This window comes from Triturus cristatus, chromosome 5_1 (genome assembly GCF_964204655.1).
Source record: "Triturus cristatus chromosome 5_1, aTriCri1.1, whole genome shotgun sequence".
NCBI lineage: Eukaryota > Metazoa > Chordata > Amphibia > Caudata > Salamandridae > Triturus > Triturus cristatus.
The window spans coordinates 571775097-571800265 of NC_140587.1; the positions used below are offsets into that span (position 1 = coordinate 571775097).

General features: G+C 43.6%; 1 protein-coding gene across 2 annotated transcripts in view; it reads right to left on the bottom strand.

The window, feature by feature from the left end:
* C5_1H8orf34 (chromosome 5_1 C8orf34 homolog) overlaps positions 1-25169 on the bottom strand; it is a 1018772-nt gene that overhangs the window by 756812 nt on the left and 236791 nt on the right. For both annotated transcript variants that reach the window (XM_085605488.1, XM_085605487.1), the window contains exon 3: positions 21506-21631. In XM_085605488.1, the coding sequence (XP_085461614.1) occupies positions 21506-21631 (126 nt within the window). The remainder of the gene's footprint in view (positions 1-21505; positions 21632-25169) is intronic.

Below are 25169 nucleotides of genomic sequence, written 5' to 3' on the forward strand. Positions count from 1 at the left end.
TGTCGTGAATCGAGACAATTTTTAATGGCTACCAAGGAACTGTTTGAAATCAGAACGGATCACAGGAATCTACAATGCCTTCGCAGCCTCCAGTGTCAAAATAGCCGCCAGGCCCGGTGGGATTATTTTTGTAGCCAGCACAATTTTACCATTACCTATATACCCGGGTCTCAGAACAGTCTGGCAAACGCCTTGTCCCATCGTTATCCGGAAAGCCCACACTACCACAACAAATCATAATTGAGCCACAACGGATCATTGGCACAGTTCAACCATTCCTAGACAGGGTCCAATTAGGGTATACCTCCCTAAACCAAGAAGAATGGCAGAAGCTAAATGGTTAGATCAAGCAACGTGGTAAATACCACTACCATGAAAGGGCGTTATTCCTCCCAACACAAAAGGTACAACTAGAAGCCCTGCAGATGTGTCATTATTCTCCTGTTGCTGGTCATCGTGGTGTTACAAACACTCTTGAATTATTGCTGCATTCTTTTTGGTGGCCGTCTGTAAGAAAAGATACTGAAACCCATGTATCATTCTGTCCTGTCTGTGCTGAGGCCAAGACACTTCACACTAAGCCTGTGGGGTTACTTCAGCCCTTACCTGTTTCACCAGCTCCATGGTATACCATATCCATTGATTTCATATCCTCTCTACCTCCTTCTGCAGGTAACCAAGTGAATGTGGTGACAGTAGACTCATTTTCAAAGATGGCACATTTCACTGCTTTAAGGAAATTACCTACTGCCAAAGAACTTGGAAAGATCTTCATTTAGGAGATTTATCGCCTTCATGGTCTTCCACGGATCATTATATCTGACTGAGGGACTCAGTACATATCTCGGTTCTGGAAACACTTTTGCAAGACCTTCCATATTGAATTAGCCTTACCCTCAGGGTTTCATCCCCAGACTAACGGTCAAACTGAACACCTTAATCAAGGGCTAGAACAATACCTCTGTTGTTTTTGTAACTCTACCCAAAGTGATTGGTCCACATATCTACCATTAGCAGAGTATTCGTACAACAACACAGACCATAGTGCCTCCAAGACCACCCCATTTTTCTGCGTGTATGGTTACCATCCTAGAACCTTCCCATCTGTTTTACCTGATGCCCCTTCAAGTCCTGCAGCAGCCTCTTTTATATGACACATCCAAGAAATCAGACAAAAGGTACATGTTAATATTCAGGCAGCGAAAAAGATGAAAGACACTGCTGACCTCCATCGACGTCAGTTTCCACCATACCAGGTTGATAGTAAGGTTTGGCTTTCCTCAAAGTTTTTGCCTCACCTCTTGTCATGTAGCAAATTCAAACCACACTTTTATGGACCATTCAAAATCACTCAAGTGGTAAACTCTGTGTCTTTCCGCCTACAGCTACCACATGCATGGAAGACACACCCTGTTTTTCATACTTCACAGCTGAAAGCCGAAATTTCAGATCCATACTCAAGGGTTTTTTCTCGCCCACCTCCTGTCTTGGTCAACAGTGTTCCAGAATAATAATAATAATAATACAGCATTTTGTAGAGCGTGAACAGCTACCTCACAAGGAGGTGTCCCGGCGCTGAAGACCGCTGGGGAACCCGTCCTGGCTTTCCCTGTGAGATGGTCCCTTTCTGGGTATCTCCAAGGTGAAACCAGGCATCCCCGGCGTCTGTGGGGGGCCGTTGTAGAGATGAGGCAAGCTTAATGCCCAGAGTTGCCGAGTGTGTTCCTGGTTAGAGTAGGTACCGAGGCGAGAATTATCGAGTCCGTTTTGACCCTGGTCCACGACCCTGCCGCGTCGGGAATTGAACCCTGGTCCCTGGCCGAATCTCTGCTTACGGGTCTGCCGTCTCTAACCAGTGAGCCACACCTCTCCACTGTTGCACCACAGACCGTGATTCGATGCCTCCCACTATTTTTCGGGCACGTCGCGGTGCTGCGCGGCTGCCCCTGTTGCTGTTTTGGCATCGCGGTGCGTTCCCTGGCACCTTCTCTCTCTGTGTCGCGCACACCGCCTACTTACGCAGCGGCCCCTTATCTGACAATTTGCATGACAGCTGCGGCTTCTTATTTTCACATGTTGGGGCACTATATTCTTACCCTCCTTTCACTGGATATATATTTCTCTCGTCATGTCTTCTTGGGGCCGTCTTGCCTTCCCAAGATTCCATAGTCTTCTTCCCAGAAGGCCTTGGGAAGTATCTGCTCTACCAATTCAAGATGGCGACCTTCCTATTCCATCCACTATCCTTTTCCTTATCCAAAATGGTGGTTACTTACTTCCTGTTTGGTCTCTTCCTGTTTGGTCACTTCCTGTTTGGTCACTTACTGTTCATGGATATTTAAAGGACTGGATCCTTCACTCCTGTGTTGCGTTGCAACACTCTTCGCTCCTTCTGGTGTGTCCTCGCTCCTGTTAGTATCCGGTGACCCTGATTGGTGGATCTGTGATTCCTGTTGGCCTACTTTGTTCCTGATTTAGCCTTCTATTCCAGTTTGGATTCCTGGCCTTCTTTTTCTCCTTCTGGAGGTTTCTTTCCTTCTGCTTAATTCCTGGAGTTTCCACTTCCACCAGAGGTTTTCCCTACAGGGTTTTATCCTCTTGGGACTCCTTTTGGAGGGCATGGTCTGCTTTGGCTATTTCATTGTCTGCGGCACCGTGGCTACCAGAAGGGGTCACCCTTACCTCAGACAGACCAGAAGCCCTAAGAACCGAAGTTGAGAATCTCTCCAACACGCCAGAGCCAGTTAGAACATCACAAGTATTAACAGCTTAAGAGTGATAGAAGAGAGGACAGCCACATCCACTCATTTACATCTTATCACAGACCATTACTAAACTTATTATTGTCAGAGCTCACTTTGTAAAAAGAAAAGAAATTCAATTTTCAACTAACCTTCCTCAAAAAGAACTGTTTCTAAATTTCAAATCAAATCATACATGGAGTACGGTGTAGTCATCCATGTGACGCATCCAAGCTAATGTATAACTTCCTAAGGGTGTATTGCAGAAGGGGTCACCGACAGGTACACGTGTAAAGGATGTTCTATGGAGACAAGTGTTTGTTGCCCGCAGGACAAGGCCCGGAATCTTGATTGCTGTGTAACCTCACGAGAGAAAGGGCACGCCTGCATGGCGCGTTACTGGAAGGCGCTGACTTGGCAAGCCTCCACTGAGAGATCCAGGCTAGGAGTAAACCCACACCTGCTCTTAGATACTTCATCAGCTGGGGCATACATCAGAAGGAGATCCTTAGAATGGGGGGTGCATCAAATGTCTTCTGTAGCAGGTCTTAGTGCAGGGTCTGCAGGGTGAGGGGTCAGGTGCATAGGTAGGTGATTTTGGAAGTACGTGCCTTTTAGAGGAAGGGGGCACCCAAGATACTACAGCAGAGTTCTTCAAACTGTGGGGCGCGACCCCTAGGGGGGCTGAGGAGGCATGGGAAGGGGGTCGAGCTCTTCATTTGGTAAAAGGAAACATTCCAAACGGTCACCAGTAGTTAAAATGCTTTCCCTGGGGTTTTATTCAGGGACTCTCCTGTGCTGAGAAATGGAAGCCAGACAGACAGCTAAGCACACCTTTCTACCAGTGTGTTGCTGGTCTGAAAGAAATGCAAATGTGCACAACGAGTTAATCTGCAAATGTAAAGGATTCGCAGGTTAACTCGTTGTGCACATTTGCATTTCTTTCAGGCCAGCAACACACTGGTAGAAAGGTGTATTTAGCTGTCTGTCCGGCTTCAATTTCTCAGGACAGGAGAGTGAATCACTTGAAGCTTTTTGAGTGCTAGTGCACAGAGTTTACTGAGCTGTGAACGGCTGGCTTTTAATTGTCATTGTATTTACATGGTGCTGAGAATGTGTTGAAGGACAGTTATGTAAATAAATTGCATTACATAGGGTCTGGATTTTACTAAAATCTATGGGTCTCATTTACAATGAAATGGTGTAGCGCAGCTCCGCAAGTATTTTTGCTGCGCTACCCTATGCCATTTCAAAAGGGCAGGAATGGACTGTATTTATAAGATACGGTGCACTCCTGTCCTTTCTGCAGCACACAATTTGGTGCCTAGCTCCAACGCAGGCACCCTTGCACCATGGTGCAAGGGAGTCTGCATTGTTGTCAGTATTGTTTTTTTGCAAGAAGGCACACCTTCCTGCACAAAAACAACCCATAAAGGCCTTTTCCTCTTACTATTTGTGCTCCACATAGAAAGAGGAAACAATTGAGGAGAAATAAAGATATTTTTCCTTGTTACACATCCCCTGGGGCAGCGTACAGTTTTGACGCATCCTCAGGTTTACAGATCCTTGTAAATCTGGGAATGTGTCAAAACCCATGGGAAAACCCACCACAATGCCCCTGGAATGCGCCCCCCTTACGCAGTGTAAAGCAATGTACCGACTTGTGCTGCGTTGCCTTACACGATATCTAGGAGCCCATTAAAAGCCAGGCAAAGTGGCTTTGAGTGGCCTAATAGATATGGGTCTGCTCTCTGCGCAACCAGAGTTTCATACAACATGTCGCACCAGCAGCACAAAGGGCTTATAAATAAGCCCCTGTATTTTGGAAGCAACCCGTATTTAGTTTGGAAGCACCATTATATCGTTAAACATTTTGCGCATTTTGTAGCGGCCTATCTTATACTGTGTGTAATGCAAGTATAAAATAATGACTTGCATAGACACAGTGCTTTCTTTTCACAGGCTGTGATCTCTTTGCACTAAAAACACAAGTGTCACTATTCTCCACTGCACCAACCAGGATTTAATTCTGTGGCTCTCTGGTTTCACACAGATTTTTGAAGTGCATTAACTAATAGAGGTTTCCTAATTTATTATGGTGCATTACCCACTGAGTAACACGTTTTTAAAATGTATAATTCAATTCAAATCAATATATTTATTAAAGATTTGGAACTCCTAGGAGGTCCACATAAAATGAATACATATTATTACAAATAAAAGAGAAACACATAACAAGCACAATCCACAAACCATCATAAAAGTATCAAGAGCCTGCCTTAGATTAGCTAAATTTCTTGCAAGTAGAAACAAACAATATTGTCAGAGAGCCCAGATCATACAGTACTTAAGATTTTCCACATTACAACTCCTAGGATATACATAGGACATTATAAAAGCTGACAGTTCGTTTAATAAAAGTCCAAAAGTTCCATTTCAACTAGAGAATCAATTTAAAATTAGAGGCAAAATAAAACATGGGCATATCCAGACCTGTGCAAAAGGCAATTCAGTAGCAGCCGGCTCACAAGAAAAATACCTCCTGAATCCCACTACATATAAGTTTTTTAAATTAACAACAGAACATAGTGGGAAGCAGACGCAACCTAACCCTAATTAAGAGAAAATAGCGGTTAATAGCTGCCTATCAATGTGCAAAATACAAATTAATAAAAACTAGAATACTGATGCTTTAGAGATGGAGGGGCTAGCTAAAAGGCTAGCTAAGAGGATAGCCACCCGTTTGAAAAGTGTGCTAAAGAGGCAAGAGAAATTAAAACGTTTTAGTCCCACTGCTTCGTTTTTTGTCCAAAATTGATAGTCTCGGGTTGATGCTACATTTTTTACACAATCTTGTAAGAACATTGTTACAGGGTTAAAATATATACATGAATTCCTTAAAATAATTAAATAGTTTTACGCACACTGCTTTGTTTTTGGTACAAAAGAGATAATCTCGGGCTGATGCTATGTTTTTAACAGAGTTTTGTAAAAAAATCGGGCAGAGCCAGCGATAACAGCTCAATGCCAATGCTGGACATACAAACAAAACGTGGTCCAGAGTCTGGGTACTCAGCGTACACAAATTACAAATTTTCCCATTATTCGGATTCTGAGACCAGTTTGCTGTAAGGTCATTTAAGGGAAGAAGATTCATGCGACCTAAAATAAGCAAGAGTAGAATGCTGTGTTCTAAATTCCAAAATACATTTTTTTGTGCAATTCTCGAAGAGTTTGTCCTAATTATTAGTTTTAATCTTTCTTTAGAGTTACAGGATTAAATGTCTCTATCGAAACTAATTCTGCCACCCAGAGTTTTTAGGAGAGACTTAAATCCTAATGATGGAAGGGTAAGCACTAATTCTTCTTGTATACTAAAGGCTTTTAGTGCCAATAAGAAATCACAGTGAAAGGAGTACTTACCTGCCTTAGCATCAAAGATTTCCTCTTAGTGAATCTGGCTTGCTATGTTTTAGCTGATAGCCCCAACGTAAAACACTGGGTAAGCCTTGAGTATAGGAGCTTATCAAACCAAATTCCAATCTGATTGCTGCCGTTGGAACTAAGGTGTTAAAATTGCATATTTTTCGTAGTATCTGACCTTCAACTTTGTCCAAAAAACACCAGTCTTTAAAAGGGATTGATTCTATCGCATTAAGCAGGGTTGGAGGGATTTTTGCCTTAAAAACCGTCAATAATTGTGAAAAATGTCTTCTACCCATAGCGCTGTAAAAAATGCGCAAGCCATTGGCGTGCGAAGTAACTTTACTAGTGCAGTGTGAAATCTGAGGTTTATTTTTCGAGCTGCTTTTTAAAAGTTTCCCTAAATAAAAGTATGAATCTACTACCTCCAGCCTTTCAGGACCGATTTGCCAATTAAAATTATATGATTTTCTACTTTTAGTACTTTTCAAAATTAAAATTTTACTTTTGGGTGCGTTTATTTTCAAAAAGTGGCCCACAGTATATTTTTGTAGGGAAGCCAGCTTTCTATTCAACCCAAGAGGGGTTAAGTCCATTACTGCTATATCATCTGCATATAGTAGACATGCAAAAGAACGGGTACTAATCTTCGGGGCATCTCCATCAGCTTCAGCAAAACAATCGGGTAAATCTGCTATATATAGGGAGAATAGCAGCTGTGCTAACAAGCAGCCCTGTTTGAGTCCATTTTCAGTAGGGATTACTTTTGATAATCCTTGATTTCCACCCATTAATATCTTGCACCAAGTTTGCGAGTGTAGTGCTATAATCAAGGATAGCAGAGGGGAAAGCAAACCCATTTTTTTCAATTTTCTCCATAGTAAAGGTCGAGCTACCTTATCGAAGGGTGTAGAGAAGTCAATAAAAGCCATAAATACATTTGAATTATGATGTATTGTGTATTTTTCCTCTATTAGTTTCAACATAAAAATATTATCTCGCATAGAGTGATTTTTCCTATAGCCTACTTGCTCAATGGGGAGGACTTTCTTCTCTACCACCCATTCCGTAAGGTGATCGAGGATTCTACTTGCGAATATTTTCCCCGTCGCATCCAGTAAGGCTATTTGTCGATAATTACCTGGATGCGATCTAAGGCCCTTTTTGTATAGAGGAATTAAAATACTTCCTGACCAAGATGGTGGGATTTTCCCATTAGAATAGCAAAAATTAAATAATGGAGCTAAATAGGTAGCCCACAAAAGAGGCTTCTTTTTGATTAGCGTCATGGGAATTTCATCAGGGCCCATTGCTCCTGAGGATCGCATTTTTTTAATAGCCCCGACCACTTCATCGATAGAATGGACATAGTTGGGTACTGAAATTAAAGGCTAATCCAAAGCCCCAAAATCAGATCTGCAGGAATCGAGATTCCCAGAATACAATTCCAGCAAATAAAGTTTCCAATCCTTTTCTTTTATGGGTATTGGAAGAGCTTTCAACCTAGTGCCGCAGCAGTCGGCGATTATTTCCCAGTACCTTTTTGAGTTATTTTTTTAAGCTGCCTCTTTTAGTTGTGTCCATACACCTTCTTCCTTTATTTGCCTTAGGGAGCGTTTTTTTCCTCTGTCTTTTTCTCTTTAGCAGGTTTATTAAAATGCTTCGCTCATGCGAAAAATACAGGAACTGGGCCCTCACTAGTTTATTTATTTCCCTATTTAAAGTGAGCAATGGGTTAAAATATGGTCTCCTTTGAGCAGGGACAAGAGTTGATTTGCCAGATTCAGCCAAAAGGCCAATGTTATGGGAAAATACTTCAAGTAAATCAGGTTGAATACAGTCACACTCAACTGATTCTAAGAGCTGCTGATCTCTTATTAGTAATGATAGGTGCGCTTTTAGTTTAGTGGCGCTTGGGTGTTCCAGTGGCTTCTACCATTTGTTTCATTAAACCCTACAGTAGCACCTTTAAAATTCCAGGAGCCTACCTTATCACAAATTAAGTCAGTCAGTCAAAAACTTTATTTCGGCCACAAGGGCCATAAAAGCAAGAATACAATACAACAATTTATATGTCAAAAGCAAAAGCAGATCACATTTTAACCACCAGGACAGAGTAAAATAGTCAGATTAAAATTTTCACATTATTAAGAGTTGGTGGAAAATTTCCTGCGCTGAAACCATACAGCATTAAGAAAACGTGAAACTGCGAACACAATTGGGGGATGGGTGTCGTATTTTAAGACTCGCAGGGCATTAACACAGTCTCTAAAACCAAGGTTCCTACAAATCGATTTTACCCAACGTTTCCTATGAGTAAGGTACGCTGGACAAACAAAGAACATATGAATTTCATCCTCCAGTTTGTAGCCACATGCAGGGCATGAAATACTATTGTTAATGTCCCATCTAGAAGTAAAGGACCTGAGTGGTAGGGTACCCATTCTAAATTGAACATATAATTTCCTGGCTACAGGAGGGAAAATCAGATCCAAAAATAACTCCCTCCCATAGTTCGGTTTAATCTGAAGAAACTGTTCAGTCAGCCTGCCTATATTAGGATCCATGTGCAGGCGTGTTAGATGAAAGTATCTTAGTTCTTCAGCAAGATTGGTTTTAGAAACAGATAGGCAGGAACCTTCTGGGGTATCCCAGAGGTCCTGGCGACCAATATTGAAACAAGTTTCCCTAACGTGGGTTAACCAAGGAATCTTCATGTGTTTAAGTGTAGGCCAGAGATCCAGAAATTCATCTCTAAAAATTTCCAGGTCTGGATTAGACCATAGTCTCTTCCAATAGTGGACAGGCCGGGCCGGCACCACTTCTTCAATAGGAAGCAGTCCCAGATCTAGTCTAATTGGGACCAGCGGGGTGCTAGGGGGTAAACTTAGTAGTTTCCTGATAAAGTCGATTTTAAAGCAAATCCGCATGTGATCACTAAAAACATTTCCCAAGACTTCCATATTTGTGAGTTTTTGAAAAGAAATCTGCAGAGACAATTAGATAATCAAGAATTGATCTCCCAGTAGGAGCCTTATGGGTATAGTTTGCTGGAATATATTTCCCCAACCTCCCGTTAGCAATTATAAGATCTAAGCTTCTCTGTTCTTCTAGAAGTAAAACTCCTCTTTTGTCTGTCCTGCTATTGTTCGGGAATTGAGCGATGGTAATATTTAGGGCTTCATTTTGTCGGTGTTAGAAAATACCCTTAGACTATGCGATGAGACTTTATACTTCAGATCTCCCACTAATATTGTGGACCTACAGTCTTCAGATTCCAGGATGGAGGAGATAAAGGAGAAAAGATATTTTAATAGGTGTGAAGAGGATGCGTCGGGAGTTAAGTATACGTTTATTATCAACAACGAGTCCAACAGAACATGGCCGACCTTATAATCTAACTTAACCACCTGAATTAAGTTAGAGGCATGAGGAAATTCTTTAAAGGACCAACTGAGGGTTGTACTTAACAAGATTGCAATAGCTCCTTTAGCATGACCTCTATTTACATGAAGCGCCGGCCGGCTTAGCAATATATAATCTTTGGTGGACCAGTTCTTAGTTATCCAAGTCTCTTGGAGACAAATTATATCGGGTTTCTGCTCTTTCAAGAATATAAATTTGTTTTTATTTGTGCTTAGGCCGGCTGCGTTCCAGGATATCACATTAATATCCTTGCTAGGAAGAATTCCTGCATCTTAGTCCTAAGGGTCTATTTGAATTAAGAGCACCTGCAACCCAGCTCCATTTCTTATCTTCCTCCTCTGCGGGAAGCCCTTGTTGAATATTTTTTTCGGTATGGAGCGAAACCCTCCTACCATTTTTACCAAGAAAGACCTGCAAAGTACTTTCTTTCTCCGGAAATGGTGTTCCTCGTCCGGAGGATTCAACGACAATATTAGGCAGCCTAATTTGGGACACTTTTTTTAAAGATAGCTCCACCTCAGGAATTATAACATCAATGCCGTAGTTTATCGCTGTGTGCCAAAATTAGGTGGGAGATTGCTTTGGATGAGAATGTAACTCTTGCACCCCTGAGATTATTATATTTTTGTACCTCCACCAGAGCTAAGTCATTACTTTCAATCGTCCTCAGGCCCACTATTTCAGCAAAGCAACCCAACAAAAAAGACCTGTTCATATATAATTCATAATCAAAAATAAACGAAAAATCCAGTCTATAAGGGGCAGGCTGGAAGTTATTATCAGAGCTAAAAGCCTCAAAGATGGTGTTATTGGAGCTATAAATGACATTGATACCTAGAGAGGAAGCAAACAAAGAAGCATTAGGGTTCAGTGTACTCAACCATAGGAGAAACATTTGTATCTAATGATACCACATCTTTGGTCGATTTAATAGGAACACATAAGTTCAGAGAGGGAGAACAAGAACCGAATGGATTGTACTCTTCTTGTCCATCTTCTGTCTTCGGGCCATTTAAATCCAGCTTTGGAGATATAATATGGATAGGTTTGGGGTCGAAGCGTAACGTTTTTCCTTTTTTCCTTCTTTTTTGTCTTACGTATGATGCTACTTTTGTTCTTAAGAACTTTTTCCTTACTCGGAGAGCATCCAACTTTAAAGTCTTCCTCTATAAGCTGCTTTGAGGAATTAAAACCAGTTTTGAGAAAGATAGGGAAGACCTTTTGAATTATATTTGTATTTGTATTTTCCGTCGTAGTTTGCGGGCAGAAGGAAGATGCGGCAACTGTAGCTAAAGGTTCGGAGTCGAAAAGCTGCCGTAAGGAAGAAGAGAGTGACTTATCAAAAATATCACCGTTTTCTTTCATTTTGGTAATGATGTTTCTACTAGAAAAAGGTTCGCCAGCCTGAGTGCCAAAGTCCCACCCTTTAACATGTGGAAAAGAGTCTGTTTGGGTAGAGTGAGACTTGTCAGAGTCTACCTTCAAACGAAGGGGAATGGAGGATCCTTTCTCTAGGTTAGGTATACTAGGGGAAAATACACAAGCTTTTCCTGACGATAGATTATGTTCAGAGTCAATCTGCTTTGTCAGGGTTAAGACAGAGTCCAAAATAAAATCGGAGTTATCTACTGATTTCTCCATTAGGGCTAAGATGGAAACCAACACTCTTTCTAAACAAAGCAATGATTCCGACATCGGCCTTTGTGATTCTAGATTATGACATGAAGGGAGAAAATCCCGGGAGAGATCAGGAGTAATTGAACCCCGTGAGTCTAATAAGCTTGTTCCGCTAGGTGTACTACTGAACAGTTGCAGTTTCACAGGATGATCCTTAGAGGACGGTAGAGTTGCGGGAGTAAAAACCCTGGATGATTCTTGGTTATGAACGTGGAACATTTTTAATGGCTGATCTAAATTTATATCAGGTAAAGTGAAATCTTCCATTATATATTCTCCCGCTTTTGATACTAATTGCGAAACTCCTTCCGGTTCAGAGACCCCATTCACAAAAGGGTGGATAGTTAGATTTGCCAGTAAAGAGTCAGCCGCCCAAGATTCTGAATATTGAAGATCGGAAGGCCGTGATCCCCTGATTATAGACGGTGAAATGGAGGGTACTACTGGTGAAGGTATTACTGAGAATGGATTTCCAGTACTTGCATTGATCTCTACTGGATCAACATATTCTTTTTGGGGAAACTCCGGCATCCCTACAGATTTAGAACTTATTTCTTTTTTAGGAAAAAAGGAAGGGATGGTATTGAAGCACTTCAGAGAGTTTATTTGCAGTGAGTTGTTCCTTAGAGGGTTAGCTCTGGTTTTTGTGCAAGCTCTTGTATACACTAATCTACCTCAACAGCACAAGCTCAAGGAACAACAGACCAGATGCCTACACACACGGTGGACACCTGTATCCACTACTGCTCTAGAGACATGCTGCACTTCAACCAAACATGAGTACCTGACATACAGGAAAGGGACACAGGGCAGAAAATGGGTCTAGACTTTCTCCCACAGATCCAGGAATACAGAAAGCACCAATCCGCTGCACTCTGCTCTGCAGTGCTCAGATTACACGACCGCTGCCTGCGCGGGGCTCCTCCTCGTCCTGACAGTGAAACTCACTTGACAAGGCAGGCAGGGGAGTCCAATGTACCTCTGTGGGGAAATACAAAACTACAAGTCCCAGAATGCACCGGGACAATAATCAGGAGAGTGCTAGGAGAGGAGCCGCGATGTCCGCGGGGGCCATGGGTTGCAGGTCTCTGGCCGCTCCACACGATGCTCCACACGATGCCTCCAGAGCCCCAATGCCTCGGCTGTTATGCAGCGCCCTGCTCCGTCTCGCGTCTGAACCCACAGCTCCAACACTACTCAGCTGCTCTTCCGTGTTGCCACTTGCTGCTCTCTGGAATTGTCTTAGCAGCACAGGGTTAGGTGAGGCCGTCGGAGTACTGTGGGGGTCCGAGACTCGACACGCTCAGCCCCACTTGGATGCCTGGCTGCCCGCTGCCCATGATCCACGGCTGGATGCCAACCCACCGCAGAAAGAATGGCAGAAAGAAAGGCAGCCGGTGTCAGCGGAATCAGCGGTGGAGCCGCTGCTCGGCGTCTTCCCGCTTGCTCTGGTCACTCAGCCCCACTTGGCTGCCCGTCACCGCAGAAAAAAGGCAGCCTGTGTCACCGGTGTCAGCGGGATCAGCGGGGGAGCTGCGGTTCGGCGTCTTCCCGCTTGCTCTGCTCTTACTCTGATTACTGCTCACTCGGCAATCGGCTAACTCTCATCGCCAGTACCACAGTTAGTCAAAACTCAAAACTGCCAACAAACAAGACTCCAATCTCTCTCCAGCAGGAAGATAAACAATCTTAAGACTATTATTGTTGCAGAAAAACGACTGGGTTTACAAGGAATTCTGCAGTGATTTGTGTATTTTTAATAGTGAGTAAATATGCTGCACGACCAAACGATTAAAATGTATTAATTATTCATTGAAGCTGCCTGTTTTTATATATGTAGCTACCTGACGGTGAAAGACTTAAAAAACATAAGTATGTTTTAATTATTATGAATGATGTTCAGCTACCTCCATTTACATGCAGGTGTAAATGCCAAGCTGTCAGCATCCCATGAAATATAGTAGGATTTTCCTCTAATGCCGTGCAATAAAGTTGCAGTCCATGCATTACAGCTATTATACCAAGAGCCACTGGAATTATGTGATTGTGCGGCAGCAGCGATTTTAGCATAATTTTATAGATTTGCTGCATTTGCCACATAATACATCATCTGCCGCATAATCTGCTGATTTTAACAACAACAAAATGTATTTACTCAAAAGGCTTAAAAGTTACTAAAAAGCAGCAACAGGTGTTGCTGCTCTGTAGAAGGCCCTCTGTAAAGCTGTACTGGTCATCTTTTTGTTGCTTATTGCTTTATTTGGGTGTTAAAATGGTGCTAATGAGGTGCAACCACAGATTGAAAGTTTCTCTGGAGAACACTTATGGTTGTCAATGATAAGTACTCCAGGTTCTACAAATTTTTGTCAAGAGGGGGTCCTTACGCCTATAAAAATATTAATGGGGGGGTCTCGGCATCAAAAAGTTTGAAGACCACTGTACTACAGTCAGATAGACACTGGTTTGATTCCTGTGTTTGAGAAGTGTGTGCAGCATCGAACTGGGTGCGGAGCGAACGTTGAACTGTTTGGTTAAAGTGTGCGTTTCTCCCAATCCAGATTAGAAAATATCTTTTGATGCGGTTTTTCATCCGGCTATTTTTGTAAATAATTTCCTAAAGAACACCAACAACATTTCTCTTTCAATCTGTAGGAAATTTGTTTACATTTGGATGCTTTTCTTTACTCTTTTGAAATACAGCCTTGTTTGAAAGGAATTACATATTGACGGGATTGGGGGTGAGTCAATTAGTCCACTGTATCCTTACACTACATTGTCTTTATAGTGTTTATCACTGGTGTTGTATTACGTTGAAAAAGACTGTGCAACTAAAGCGTGCATCACAAACCGAGGGGCATATCAGCAAGGGCCGGCGATAATTATCGCTCAGCGCGCTTAGCGCGAGGATAATTATCGCCGGCTAACGCTGAATTTTATCGCTGAGATAGCGTGCTATCAGCAAGGCTTATCTCAACAGGGATAAAATTCCAGGCGCAAGCTGCCAAATGTGCAATTATCGCTGGAAATCCAGCGATAATCGCACAACGTTTGGCGATAGCTTGCTGCTAGGGCAGGGCAGACTCAGCCATGATATACACCTTCCATTTGATATCATGGCTAAGTCAGACTGAGAACAGGCGTGAGGAAAGTAGCGATAACCGCGGTTAGCGCTACTTTTCATATCGCTCTGCATGTTAGCGTGCAGCTTGATAATTGGAGAAATGTTGGTTAGCGACATTTCTCCAGTTATTTTGGGGAGGAACGCCCACTTTGCATCTCATTAGAGATGCAAAGCTGGGCGTTAAGGGAAAGGGCGTTGAGGCATGGATTCACGCGTTAGCGTGACCATGCTGATATGGCAATAAAATTATCGCCGCTTTTCGTCCGAAAACGGACGCTAAAGCAGCGATAAATTTATCGCCGGCCCTTGCTGATATGCCCCCGAGTGAGCAATATAGGAAAACCACAGGAGTGTAACCCATAGACCCAACTGAGATCAGGGTAAATGCAAAATATTTTCAACAATATCTCAGCAGGAATTATTGAATTCTTTGCAATTGTATGTACAAAACATTACAAACCACAAAGCAAGTAAAAAAGAGGCTTCAAATAATTTGATTAACGCGCCCGTAGGCGTCATGTATTTGGAGAAGATTATGTGAAAAATATATACAGATTGTAACAGCACTACTTGGTATGAATACCAACACAACCCTAAAGAAAGAAGTGCACAATGTGCTCGTGATAATGGAGTGACGGCGCAAGTGACAACGTGAAAGAAACCCTAGCCAAAGGGCGCAGAACAGTATTTACAAAATATATACAAGATGAAAGGTTCAGAAAACATCCAATGTTTGTCAATTGTTCATTTGGTATTTTTCGAATTTATTCGGAGAACCAAGCAATAGAGGGCGCCGGAAAGAGTTTAAGGCTGATGGGCACTGGTCGACGACGTTTCGATCCTATTGAATTAGGATCATCCTCAGGACCAGGGTCGGAAAATTCAGGGAGTGCTGTACGAGAGAAGGGGAGAGGAAAAGGAGAAAAAGGGTATCAGAGCGGTGGAGAGCGGGACAGTGAGGACAGAAGGAGGGAAAGGGAGCAACCAATAGGAGCGTACCTGTGGCACGGGAAGGAGGGGCTCGGAAGTGGAAGGAACCGGAGAGTGGATGTTAAGCCATCACGGTGGGGATCCAATTGAAGGCACGAACGAATGTAGCGTGTCTGTTGTCAAGGAATTGAATTGCATGACATCCGAAAGGGTGAGGAATTGGCGTCTCTGGGGGAGAAATGAAGGAATGTCAGGAATGGTGTTACGGTCGGGCGGGGGGAAGGGGGGGGGGGTTGGGGGGTGGGGAGGGGGGGGGGGGAAGAAAAGCGATCTCAGTAGCAAACTTACCGCTGACAAGAGCGGAACTAGGGAGCCAGGGAGGGATTCGAAGGGAAGCTTCAACGAAATCTAGGAGAGTAAGGACAAATATAAAAAATTAGTGGTGGGATGCGAACCCCAGGGATCCGACGGGAAACTGGAATATCACAGGGGCGGGGGGGGGGGGGCGCGGGGGACGCGGTGCGGACTTACTGGATAAGCAGGTCAGGGGAGTCAGGGTCCGCAGATTCAACGAAGGTACACCAAGCCGCCACAGACGTGTGCGGTACTCGAACGCTGCCAGGAATGAGAAGCCGGGTCGGCTTCTACAAGAAGGGAGCTTCGGCGTCAAGGAGACGGGTTGGGATAGGGCAAGGATGCTGGGGGAGGGGCCGTAGTTAGGGACGCCGTGAGGACAGCCAATGGAAAATGATAGAGTGGTGAGCGAGGGCCGTGATAGGGTCCTGGTGCGAGTGCTAGCAGCCGTAGTTAAGGACGCCTGGGTGACGAGAGAGCGGGGGAAAGAGAAGAGTTCTACGGGTCCGGGGAGAGAGAGTGAACACGGGGGGTGAGCGAAAAAAGGGGCGGGGCAAGACAAGAAGCCTGGGAAGCAGTCCTAATAAACATTGAAAAATTGTAATGAATCCATATCAGGATTGGGGTACAAGGGCACAGTCATGGTAATGGGCGCAATACATGTAGAAAAAGAATTTATGGCAGTATATACATTTGGAGAAACCTTACATTGGATCAAGGCATTGACAAACATGTAAAGGTATTATCTAAAGTATCTGGTCAGTGAGTTGGATGCCCAACAAGCTAGGGTGTAAGGCTAGCCTGGAATAAAGAGTACTTGGATGATCAGGGTGGGGACGAGATCGTACTATTCCACTCATCAATAGTATTAAGCCCCTGGTTCACAGAGTTACAGCGTGTAATCCATTTACATTCGCATTTGTTCAAGAGCAGTTGTAAATTACCACCTCTGGGAGGGAGTCGCGGTTGGTCTATTATTTGCCACTTCATGTCAAGCGCGTCATGGTTCTTCTCCAGATAGTGTGAAACCAGGGGAGCTGTGATGATCTTGCAATGTATTCTGCTTTTGTGCTGGATAATCCTTTGTTTCACCATTTGGGTTGTCTGTCCAATATAGAGGAGATGGCATGGACATTCAATGGCATAGATCACGTTTTGTGACCGACAATTGGTAAGCGTGTTTAAGGGGTATGTTCGATTGTCGAATTTGAACTCCTTTGTGTTGGTGGTGAGATCGCAGACACTCAACCCAAAAAAACCAACTCCTGCATTCCTTTTGTTTCCAAATTCAGTCCCAGCAGTAACCAAGTCAAGAAGATTATCTCAAAAAACTGGACACTTTTGAGAACGAATAAATCTTTCCAAGAGCCCCCCCTTTTCTCATTCAAACGAGGCGATAACCTCTCAAATCATCTGGTTCATGCTATCACTTGGCCTATCAAACCCGCCCATTCGAATACCATCACTACAACATGGGGACTACCGCCGGTACTAGGCCACTACAAATGCCAGTCATGCAGTGTCTGCGATCTCACCACCAACACAAAGGAGTTCAAATTCGACAATCGAACATACCCCTTAAACACGCTTACCAATTGTCGGTCACAAAACGTGATCTATGCCATTGAATGTCCATGCCATCTCCTCTATATTGGACAGACAACCCAAATGGTGAAACAAAGGATTATCCAGCACAAAAGCAGAATACATTGCAAGATCATCACAGCTCCCCTGGTTTCACACTATCTGGAGAAGAACCATGACGCGCTTGACATGAAGTGGCAAATAATAGACCAACCGCGACTCCCTCCCAGAGGTGGTAATTTACAACTGCTCTTGAACAAATGCGAATGTAAATGGATTACACGCTGTAACTCTGTGAACCAGGGGCTTAATACTATTGATGAGTGGAATAGTACGATCTCGTCCCCACCCTGATCATCCAAGTACTCTTTATTCCAGGCTAGCCTTACACCCTAGCTTGTTGGGCATCCAACTCACTGACCAGATACTTTAGATAATACCTTTACATGTTTGTCAATGCCTTGATCCAATGTAAGGTTTCTCCAAATGTATATACTGCCATAAATTCTTTTTCTACATGTATTGCGCCCATTACCATGACTGTGCCCTTGTACCCCAATCCTGATATGGATTCATTACAATTTTTCAATGTTTATTAGGACTGCTTCCCAGGCTTCTTGTCTTGCCCCGCCCCTTTTTTCGCTCACCCCCCGTGTTCACTCTCTCTCCCCGGACCCGTAGAACTCTTCTCTTTCCCCCGCTCTCTCGTCACCCAGGCGTCCTTAACTACGGCTGCTAGCACTCGCACCAGGACCCTATCACGGCCCTCGCTCACCACTCTATCATTTTCCATTGGCTGTCCTCACGGCGTCCCTAACTACGGCCCCTCCCCCAGCATCCTTGCCCTATCCCAACCCGTCTCCTTGACGCCGAAGCTCCCTTCTTGTAGAAGCCGACCCGGCTTCTCATTCCTGGCAGCGTTCGAGTACCGCACACGTCTGTGGCGGCTTGGTGTACCTTCGTTGAATCTGCGGACCCTGACTCCCCTGACCTGCTTATCCAGTAAGTCCGCACCGCGTCCCCCGCGCCCCCCCCCCCCGCCCCTGTGATATTCCAGTTTCCCGTCGGATCCCTGGGGTTCGCATCCCACCACTAATTTTTTATATTTGTCCTTACTCTCCTAGATTTCGTTGAAGCTTCCCTTCGAATCCCTCCCTGGCTCCCTAGTTCCGCTCTTGTCAGCGGTAAGTTTGCTACTGAGATCGCTTTTCTTCCCCCCCCCCTCCCCACCCCCCAACCCCCCCCCCCTTCCCCCCGCCCGACCGTAACACCATTCCTGACATTCCTTCATTTCTCCCCCAGAGACGCCAATTCCTCACCCTTTCGGATGTCATGCAATTCAATTCCTTGACAACAGACACGCTACATTCGTTCGTGCCTTCAATTGGATCCCCACCGTGATGGCTTAACATCCACTCTCCGGTTCCTTCCACTTCCGAGCCCCTCCTTCCCGTGCCACAGGTACGCTCCTATTGGTTGCTCCCTTTCCCTCCTTCTGTCCTCACTGTCCCGCTCTCCACCGCTCTGATACCCTTTTTCTCCTTTTCCTCTCCCCTTCTCTCGTACAGCACTCCCTGAATTTTGCGACCCTGGTCCTGAGGATGATCCTAATTCAATAGGATCGAAACGTCGTCGACCAGTGCCCATCAGCCTTAAACTCTTTCCGGCGCCCTCTATTGCTTGGATCTCCGAATAAATTCGAAAAATACCAAATGAACAATTGACAAACATTGGATGTTTTCTGAACCTTTCATCTTGTATATATTTTGTAAATACTGTTCTGCGCCCTTTGGCTAGGGTTTCTTTCACGTTGTCACTTGCGCCGTCACTCCATTATCACGAGCACATTGTGCACTTCTTTCTTTAGGGTTGTGTTGGTATTCATACCAAGTAGTGCTGTTACAATCTGTATATATTTTTCACATAATCTTCTCCAAATACATGACGCCTACGGGCGCGTTAATCAAATTATTTGAAGCCTCTTTTTTACTTGCTTTGTGGTTTGTAATGTTTTGTACATACAATTGCAAAGAATTCAATAATTCCTGCTGAGATATTGTTGAAAATATTTTCCCGAGTGAGCAAGGCATGGAGTACAGCAGTGGTGGCTGGTGACATTTGAAAGTGATGGGGCGTAAAAGCTGCGTGCGGTACACTGTGGTGAGGGAGCGAGCCCGAACATATCAAGGAGGGTTCGGGCAGGGGGGAGAGCGGTCAAATGGTGCATTTTCAAGGATATTTCAGAAAGCAAGAACATTATCCTCCTCTCTTGTATATCTCTTTCTCTGTCAACAACGCTGTCTACTCCCTACCTATGCCTCAGGTATCCCTTGTTTTATCATCTTGGTCTCCCTACATTGCTCACCTTCTTTAGATTGCACACCTTCTCTACCTCGCTGCAGCTTACTCTTACCGCCTGCTGTCTTCCACGGCTTACGCTCTACTTTTCCACTCTCTTTCTGCCTCACCTTTCTCTACTTCACCTCGCTCTGCCTTTATACTGTATTACATTTTTCTCAACCTCAAGAATCAGCGTGCGAATCCTTCGAAAGTTACACAAGCCGGAACAAAGTGTGGATTTATGTACTTTACAGCGCAAAAGATTTTTGGTGTGCTGGTAAATTGCATAAAAGTGACGCAAAGTAGCGCTGCTTTGTGCTGTGTTGCCTTACTTTGTGCCAAGGAGTGGGCATTTCCACGCTACTACCGATTGTTTTTGATGCAAAATTCTATCTAGTAACATTTGTAGGGATGACTTTGCACCACAAATAGTGCCTCCTTGAGGCAGGTGTTTGTTAACATGGATACAAATCTAACTTTCCATGTGTGCTGTACGGTAGAGCAAACTGGTAATATTTTTGTTACGTTTGAAAGTATGTCTTGGCATAGTAATGTACTGGCAAAGCGAACTCCGTTCAAGTACAAACCCTATGCTGGAGAGGGAGAGGGAGAGGGAGAGGGAGAGAGAGAGAGAGAGAGACAGAGAGAGATGTGTGTGTGCGTGTGTGTTTCTCCGGAGTTAGATTTATCTACATGTATGTCAGATTATTTTAAGAAATATAAATCCACATCTGAAATCACTAATTACAATCTTTGGCTGCAATTCTTGTGTCTCCCATTGACACATACAATTGTGCAGTCTACAAATGTGCGCGTTACTTACTAGTACTCCAAACTATTTTAAACACACATTAAATCAATAGCACAAACTTAACACAATGTACAAGATTTTTTTTTTTTACTAATCTACTAACTACTAGCCTTGGATTATGGCCAGTGCTTAATTTGAGCCGGTGCTTCCCGGTGCTCAGCACCGGCACTTAATTGGTTTCGGTGCTCGGCACCGGCACCTAATTGTCAGCACCATCCTTAGAACAGTCTACCACATGGTGGCGCTGCTCATTTAATTTAGTGATGAGCAGAACAACGGTTGTTTGGGAATACAATATACATTAAAATAGAGCTAATACCTGCCTACCCAGCCATTCCTTCAGCTTTGGGGACCTGGAATAATCTGAACTGTCGCATTTACATGCGAGAGAGATGGTTAGTAGTTGTTTTAGCAGCGATGGCAGGGGCGATGGGTGGTGCAAGCTGCAGCGGCCTCCTGGTCAGGGCCCTGGCACTTAATATTTTACAAATTAAGCACTGATTATGGCATAGGGTGCTTCTCGCTGAAAAAGCGCTTCAATGCCTCTTCAGGGGTCGTAAGTGCTATATGAATACATTTACAATTATAAATATTACTTAGTCTTTGGCTTCGGACTGTATTTAGGTCAGGGCGGGTTACATGCACGTACTAAAGTTTTATGCTTTTATGTTTCCCCCGGGCGCTACGCTGCGACTTCGTGTCCTGCACTGCACAACATTTGAAAGATCTGCTCCACAGAGATGACAACCTCTTCCAAAAAATGTTTTTGAATGCATACGTACTTATTTATTCGTTAACTTCGTGATTAACAAAGTAAGCACTGGAAGTCACCGTGTCCGCAGAGCAGTAGTCATGAGCGCTCGAGGCTCCTAATTCGATTTTGTACTAAACGCCCTCTCCAGTACAGGATCGGATGTGACTCTACTACAAAGAAACGGTCTAGAGATGCAGAATTGACAGCATTTCTTTTCCAATCACACAGATGGACTTTCTACAGCACCTGCGAAAACCGCTGCCTTAGGCCAGTTCACCACGTATCATCTTGCACGCAATAACATTCAACACACTGGCCGTGGTGATAATGATGGAGCTCCTTACGTGACTTGGACTCGGGCGACGGCGGAGAAATGTTGGACACGGCGAGGTCGCTCTTGGACTTCTTGGGTTTCTTGGCGTTGCTCTGCCAGGGCTTATCATAGACGCGGAACTCTCGCCTTTTGTGTTCTGCAGAGAAAGAATACACCGAGTTATATCAGATCCGTGACCCACACTGACATTTCATTTCTGTCTTAGAGACATTAGGTGCGATTAAAACGCACAGTACACTGTTACCCTCGTGTACATGACAACACGGTATGAAAACTCGAAGGGTGATTAAAGGTCAGGGAAAAGGAACAGGAGTACGTACTTCAAGTCTGTGCACCATGCAATGAGAAATCGAAGCAACTTACCGTGTGCACTTAGTAATAATACTCAGTGACATTATCAAATGCGCCACAAAACCCTCTGAGGTTTCGCAGCATAACAGAGGTTCGATTCCACCTTAATCTTCCTTTACTTTCCGCTAATTGTGGGTCTTAAGTCGAAGATTTCAAGAAATCAAAATGTGATTTATTACTTTATTTTTAAATTGTACTTTCCCTCCAGCTAGAATGATCATTATTTTCACTAAATCTCTGAGTGGTGCATGTACCTCAAAAAAGATGCCCACAGTCTAATTCGTGTAGTCGTTTTGGTGACCCAGGGAGTCTCTATAGACTTTCCTGTGTTGTAAGTCAGGGCCTATTTTCTTGACGTTTGCTAAAAACTATGCCTGTTTATGGAAATTGTAGGTCATACATGTTAAGAATTAAATACCTGTATTTAGCAAAAAATGCTGGCCTGGTCACAGTTCTATGTTTCTTTACAGTTGAGTCAGAATCAGAAATATATTTGAACGCAGAGTTTACCCCCAGATTATCGTTCATAAAAAATATTTACTTCCATTTGCCTTGTCCTTCTTCCATTAGCTAAAAACAGCATTTACGAGTTCAAAAGGTCTCTTGTTGGCAAGTGTACACGTTTAAAAAAAAAATGTATTGTCAATGTACACCTATACAACTTGCAAGAAATGGCAAAACTATATAGAAAATATAAAAAATAAATAAGTAGTCTAGAAACTTAGAGCCATCAACCCTTGCACTGATGTGCACTTCTTATCAGGTAACAGTGCAAAATTGTTCTGGCGAAATATGAACAGTTCCAGTGTATGACGAGGGCTACCCAAAAGCCACTGTACATACTTACGTTTTTGTATTATGATTTTTTTTACATATGTGGATGGCAAAGCAGCGAAAGCCGTCTCTTAGCCAGACCTGATAAATGCTTAGAAACTAGGAGGAAACTGGATTATTTCCACAAGGAGCTCTCGGTATCCAAACATCTTTTAATGCTAAGGGGTGGGTGCCACCGCAGCAGTCAATATAAACTGTTGATGTTTTCATTATCGTTTAGAAATACATTGTTTTTATAGATAGAATGCACATGAAACGAAAGCCAAAAGTCGCATATTCTTAAGCAGCAGGGGAAAAAGCTTACCTAGTGACATATTCTAAGAATAAGCAGGTCATTTAGAAAGAATTTAATGACACAATTATTAAAACGGTGATCGGTTCCAGCCCAAGTATTTTTAGAATCTCAGATAAAACTATATTTAGCCATTTTATCACTCATTCAGTCAGTCAGTGAATCTTTATTTCGATGGTTAAAAATCATCATAAAAATACATTTTATAAAATCATGTAATTTACATTTCTGAACTTCATTAGGATAAAAAGCAAACACCAAACAAAGCTGATACAATTCATGCAAAAGAGGTAGAATAGTATGTACATCATTGCTTAATCTCTTGTGTTCCTTAACTTTACTGCTACTTTTAAAAAACTTATTACAGAGCATAAAGTGCGCATGTCATTTGCTCTTTGAAGAAACAGTAATGCGGATTTAGCATGACGGAATTTTCCCTCTCTTAAAATATCAACCAAGAACATGCGCCGAGGGGTACGATAAAATGGACACAATAATACAAAATGAAGGGTGTCCTGCGGAGACCTAGTGTCGCAGCCGCAGGCACCCTTCTGCTCAATAGTTACAGTAAAACCAGATGGATAAGATAAAATATTAGGTAACAAATTGAGCCTAAAACGGCACATTAAAAACCTGCCCTGCTGATTACACGTCAGAAATAAATAGGGTTCCATGCCCTCCTCATTCTTGACCAGGCGATAAGCCGCTACTAAGCGCTTTGATAATGCGGGGGCTGCTCTGACAGTTTCCAATTTTTCCAACAGCAGTTTTTTAATTTGTGGTTTCCGGGTCGTAGAAATTGTACACGGATTGCTAAAGAGGGTATGCTGGTCTATGGTCTCTAGTGTTGTTTTAACATATTTCAGCCAGGGGCTTTGCAACCCCTTATCCCTTTGCAAACAGTCTGTAACAATTTCCCTACTCAGTTCCGCCTCAGGATTGGCCCAAATTCTGAGCCATGCCATAACCGGCCTAATCTTCACCTGGTCTGTGATGTACGGAATCCCAAGTTCCGAGTGTGCAATTTCCGCTGGGGTAGACTGTGGGATCTTTAGGATTCTACGGAGAAATTTATCTTCCTCTTGCTGTAAGTGTTTAGCATCCCTAAAGCCCCACACCTCGGCTCCATACAGTGCCTTTGCAGTACTTATTGAGCTATATAGGCTCATTACTTGTTCTGGGGACCAGCGTCCCAACCTGCGAGCAAAATTTAATATTGCACCATTTGAGGAGACCAGTTTTGTACAGCGTTCCTCAATCAGCGAATTAAACTGGATCTCGCCATCAAATAAAAGGCTTAAATAGGGAAAAGTACTTACAGTGCCCATTATGTGGGTCCCTATTTTAAACACACATTTCTTAATGGACCTTTTGCCTGCAACCATCACAAATGATTTGCTCAGATTCACTGACAGGTCTAAATTGTCCATGAACTTTACAAATCCATCGATGAGCGATTGTAGACTCCGTGATGTTCGTGCAAGCAGGACCGCGTCATCCGCGTACAGGAGTACCGGAATTTGACGCTTTCCTACTTTGGGACAGTCTACAGTCTGGGTGATAAGGCTTGTCTCTAGATCATTGATATACAGTGAGAACAAAAAGGGAGCGAGAATACACCCTTGCCTTACTCCGCTTATGCATGGAAATGGGTCAGTTCGCCCCCCCCTCCGCACTAAAGCGGACCCTAGCAGTGGTGTTCCAATGGAACTCTCTCAGAATATTTATAAGACCCGGGTCTATTCCCAAATTATTCATCATTGCCCACAATTTGTTCCTATTCACATTATCAAAGGCCGCAGCCGGATCCTTAAATCCCATGTAAATGGTGCCATTGCTTGCTTTGGTGTACTTAGCAACTAGTAAGTATAGATTTAAACACTGATCACTAGTCGATTTTCCCGTTCTGAACCCATACTGTGTGTCAGCTCTTGTGTGGTGCTCTTCTGTCCAGGTCGTAAGACGGTTCAAAACCACCCGCCCAAGTATTTTGGCTGAGACGTCAATTAGCGATATCGGTCTATAGCATTGGGGATTGTCCCTATTCCCTTTCTTGAAGATAGGGACGATTAGTGCAGTAGACCAAGATCGCGGGAGTCCTGATTTAATGGCCGCGTTTAACACCCTCGTCAAAGTTGGTGCCCACAGGTCGATGTTACTTCGGTATAGATCTGGGGGTGTATCATCGGGCCCTGGA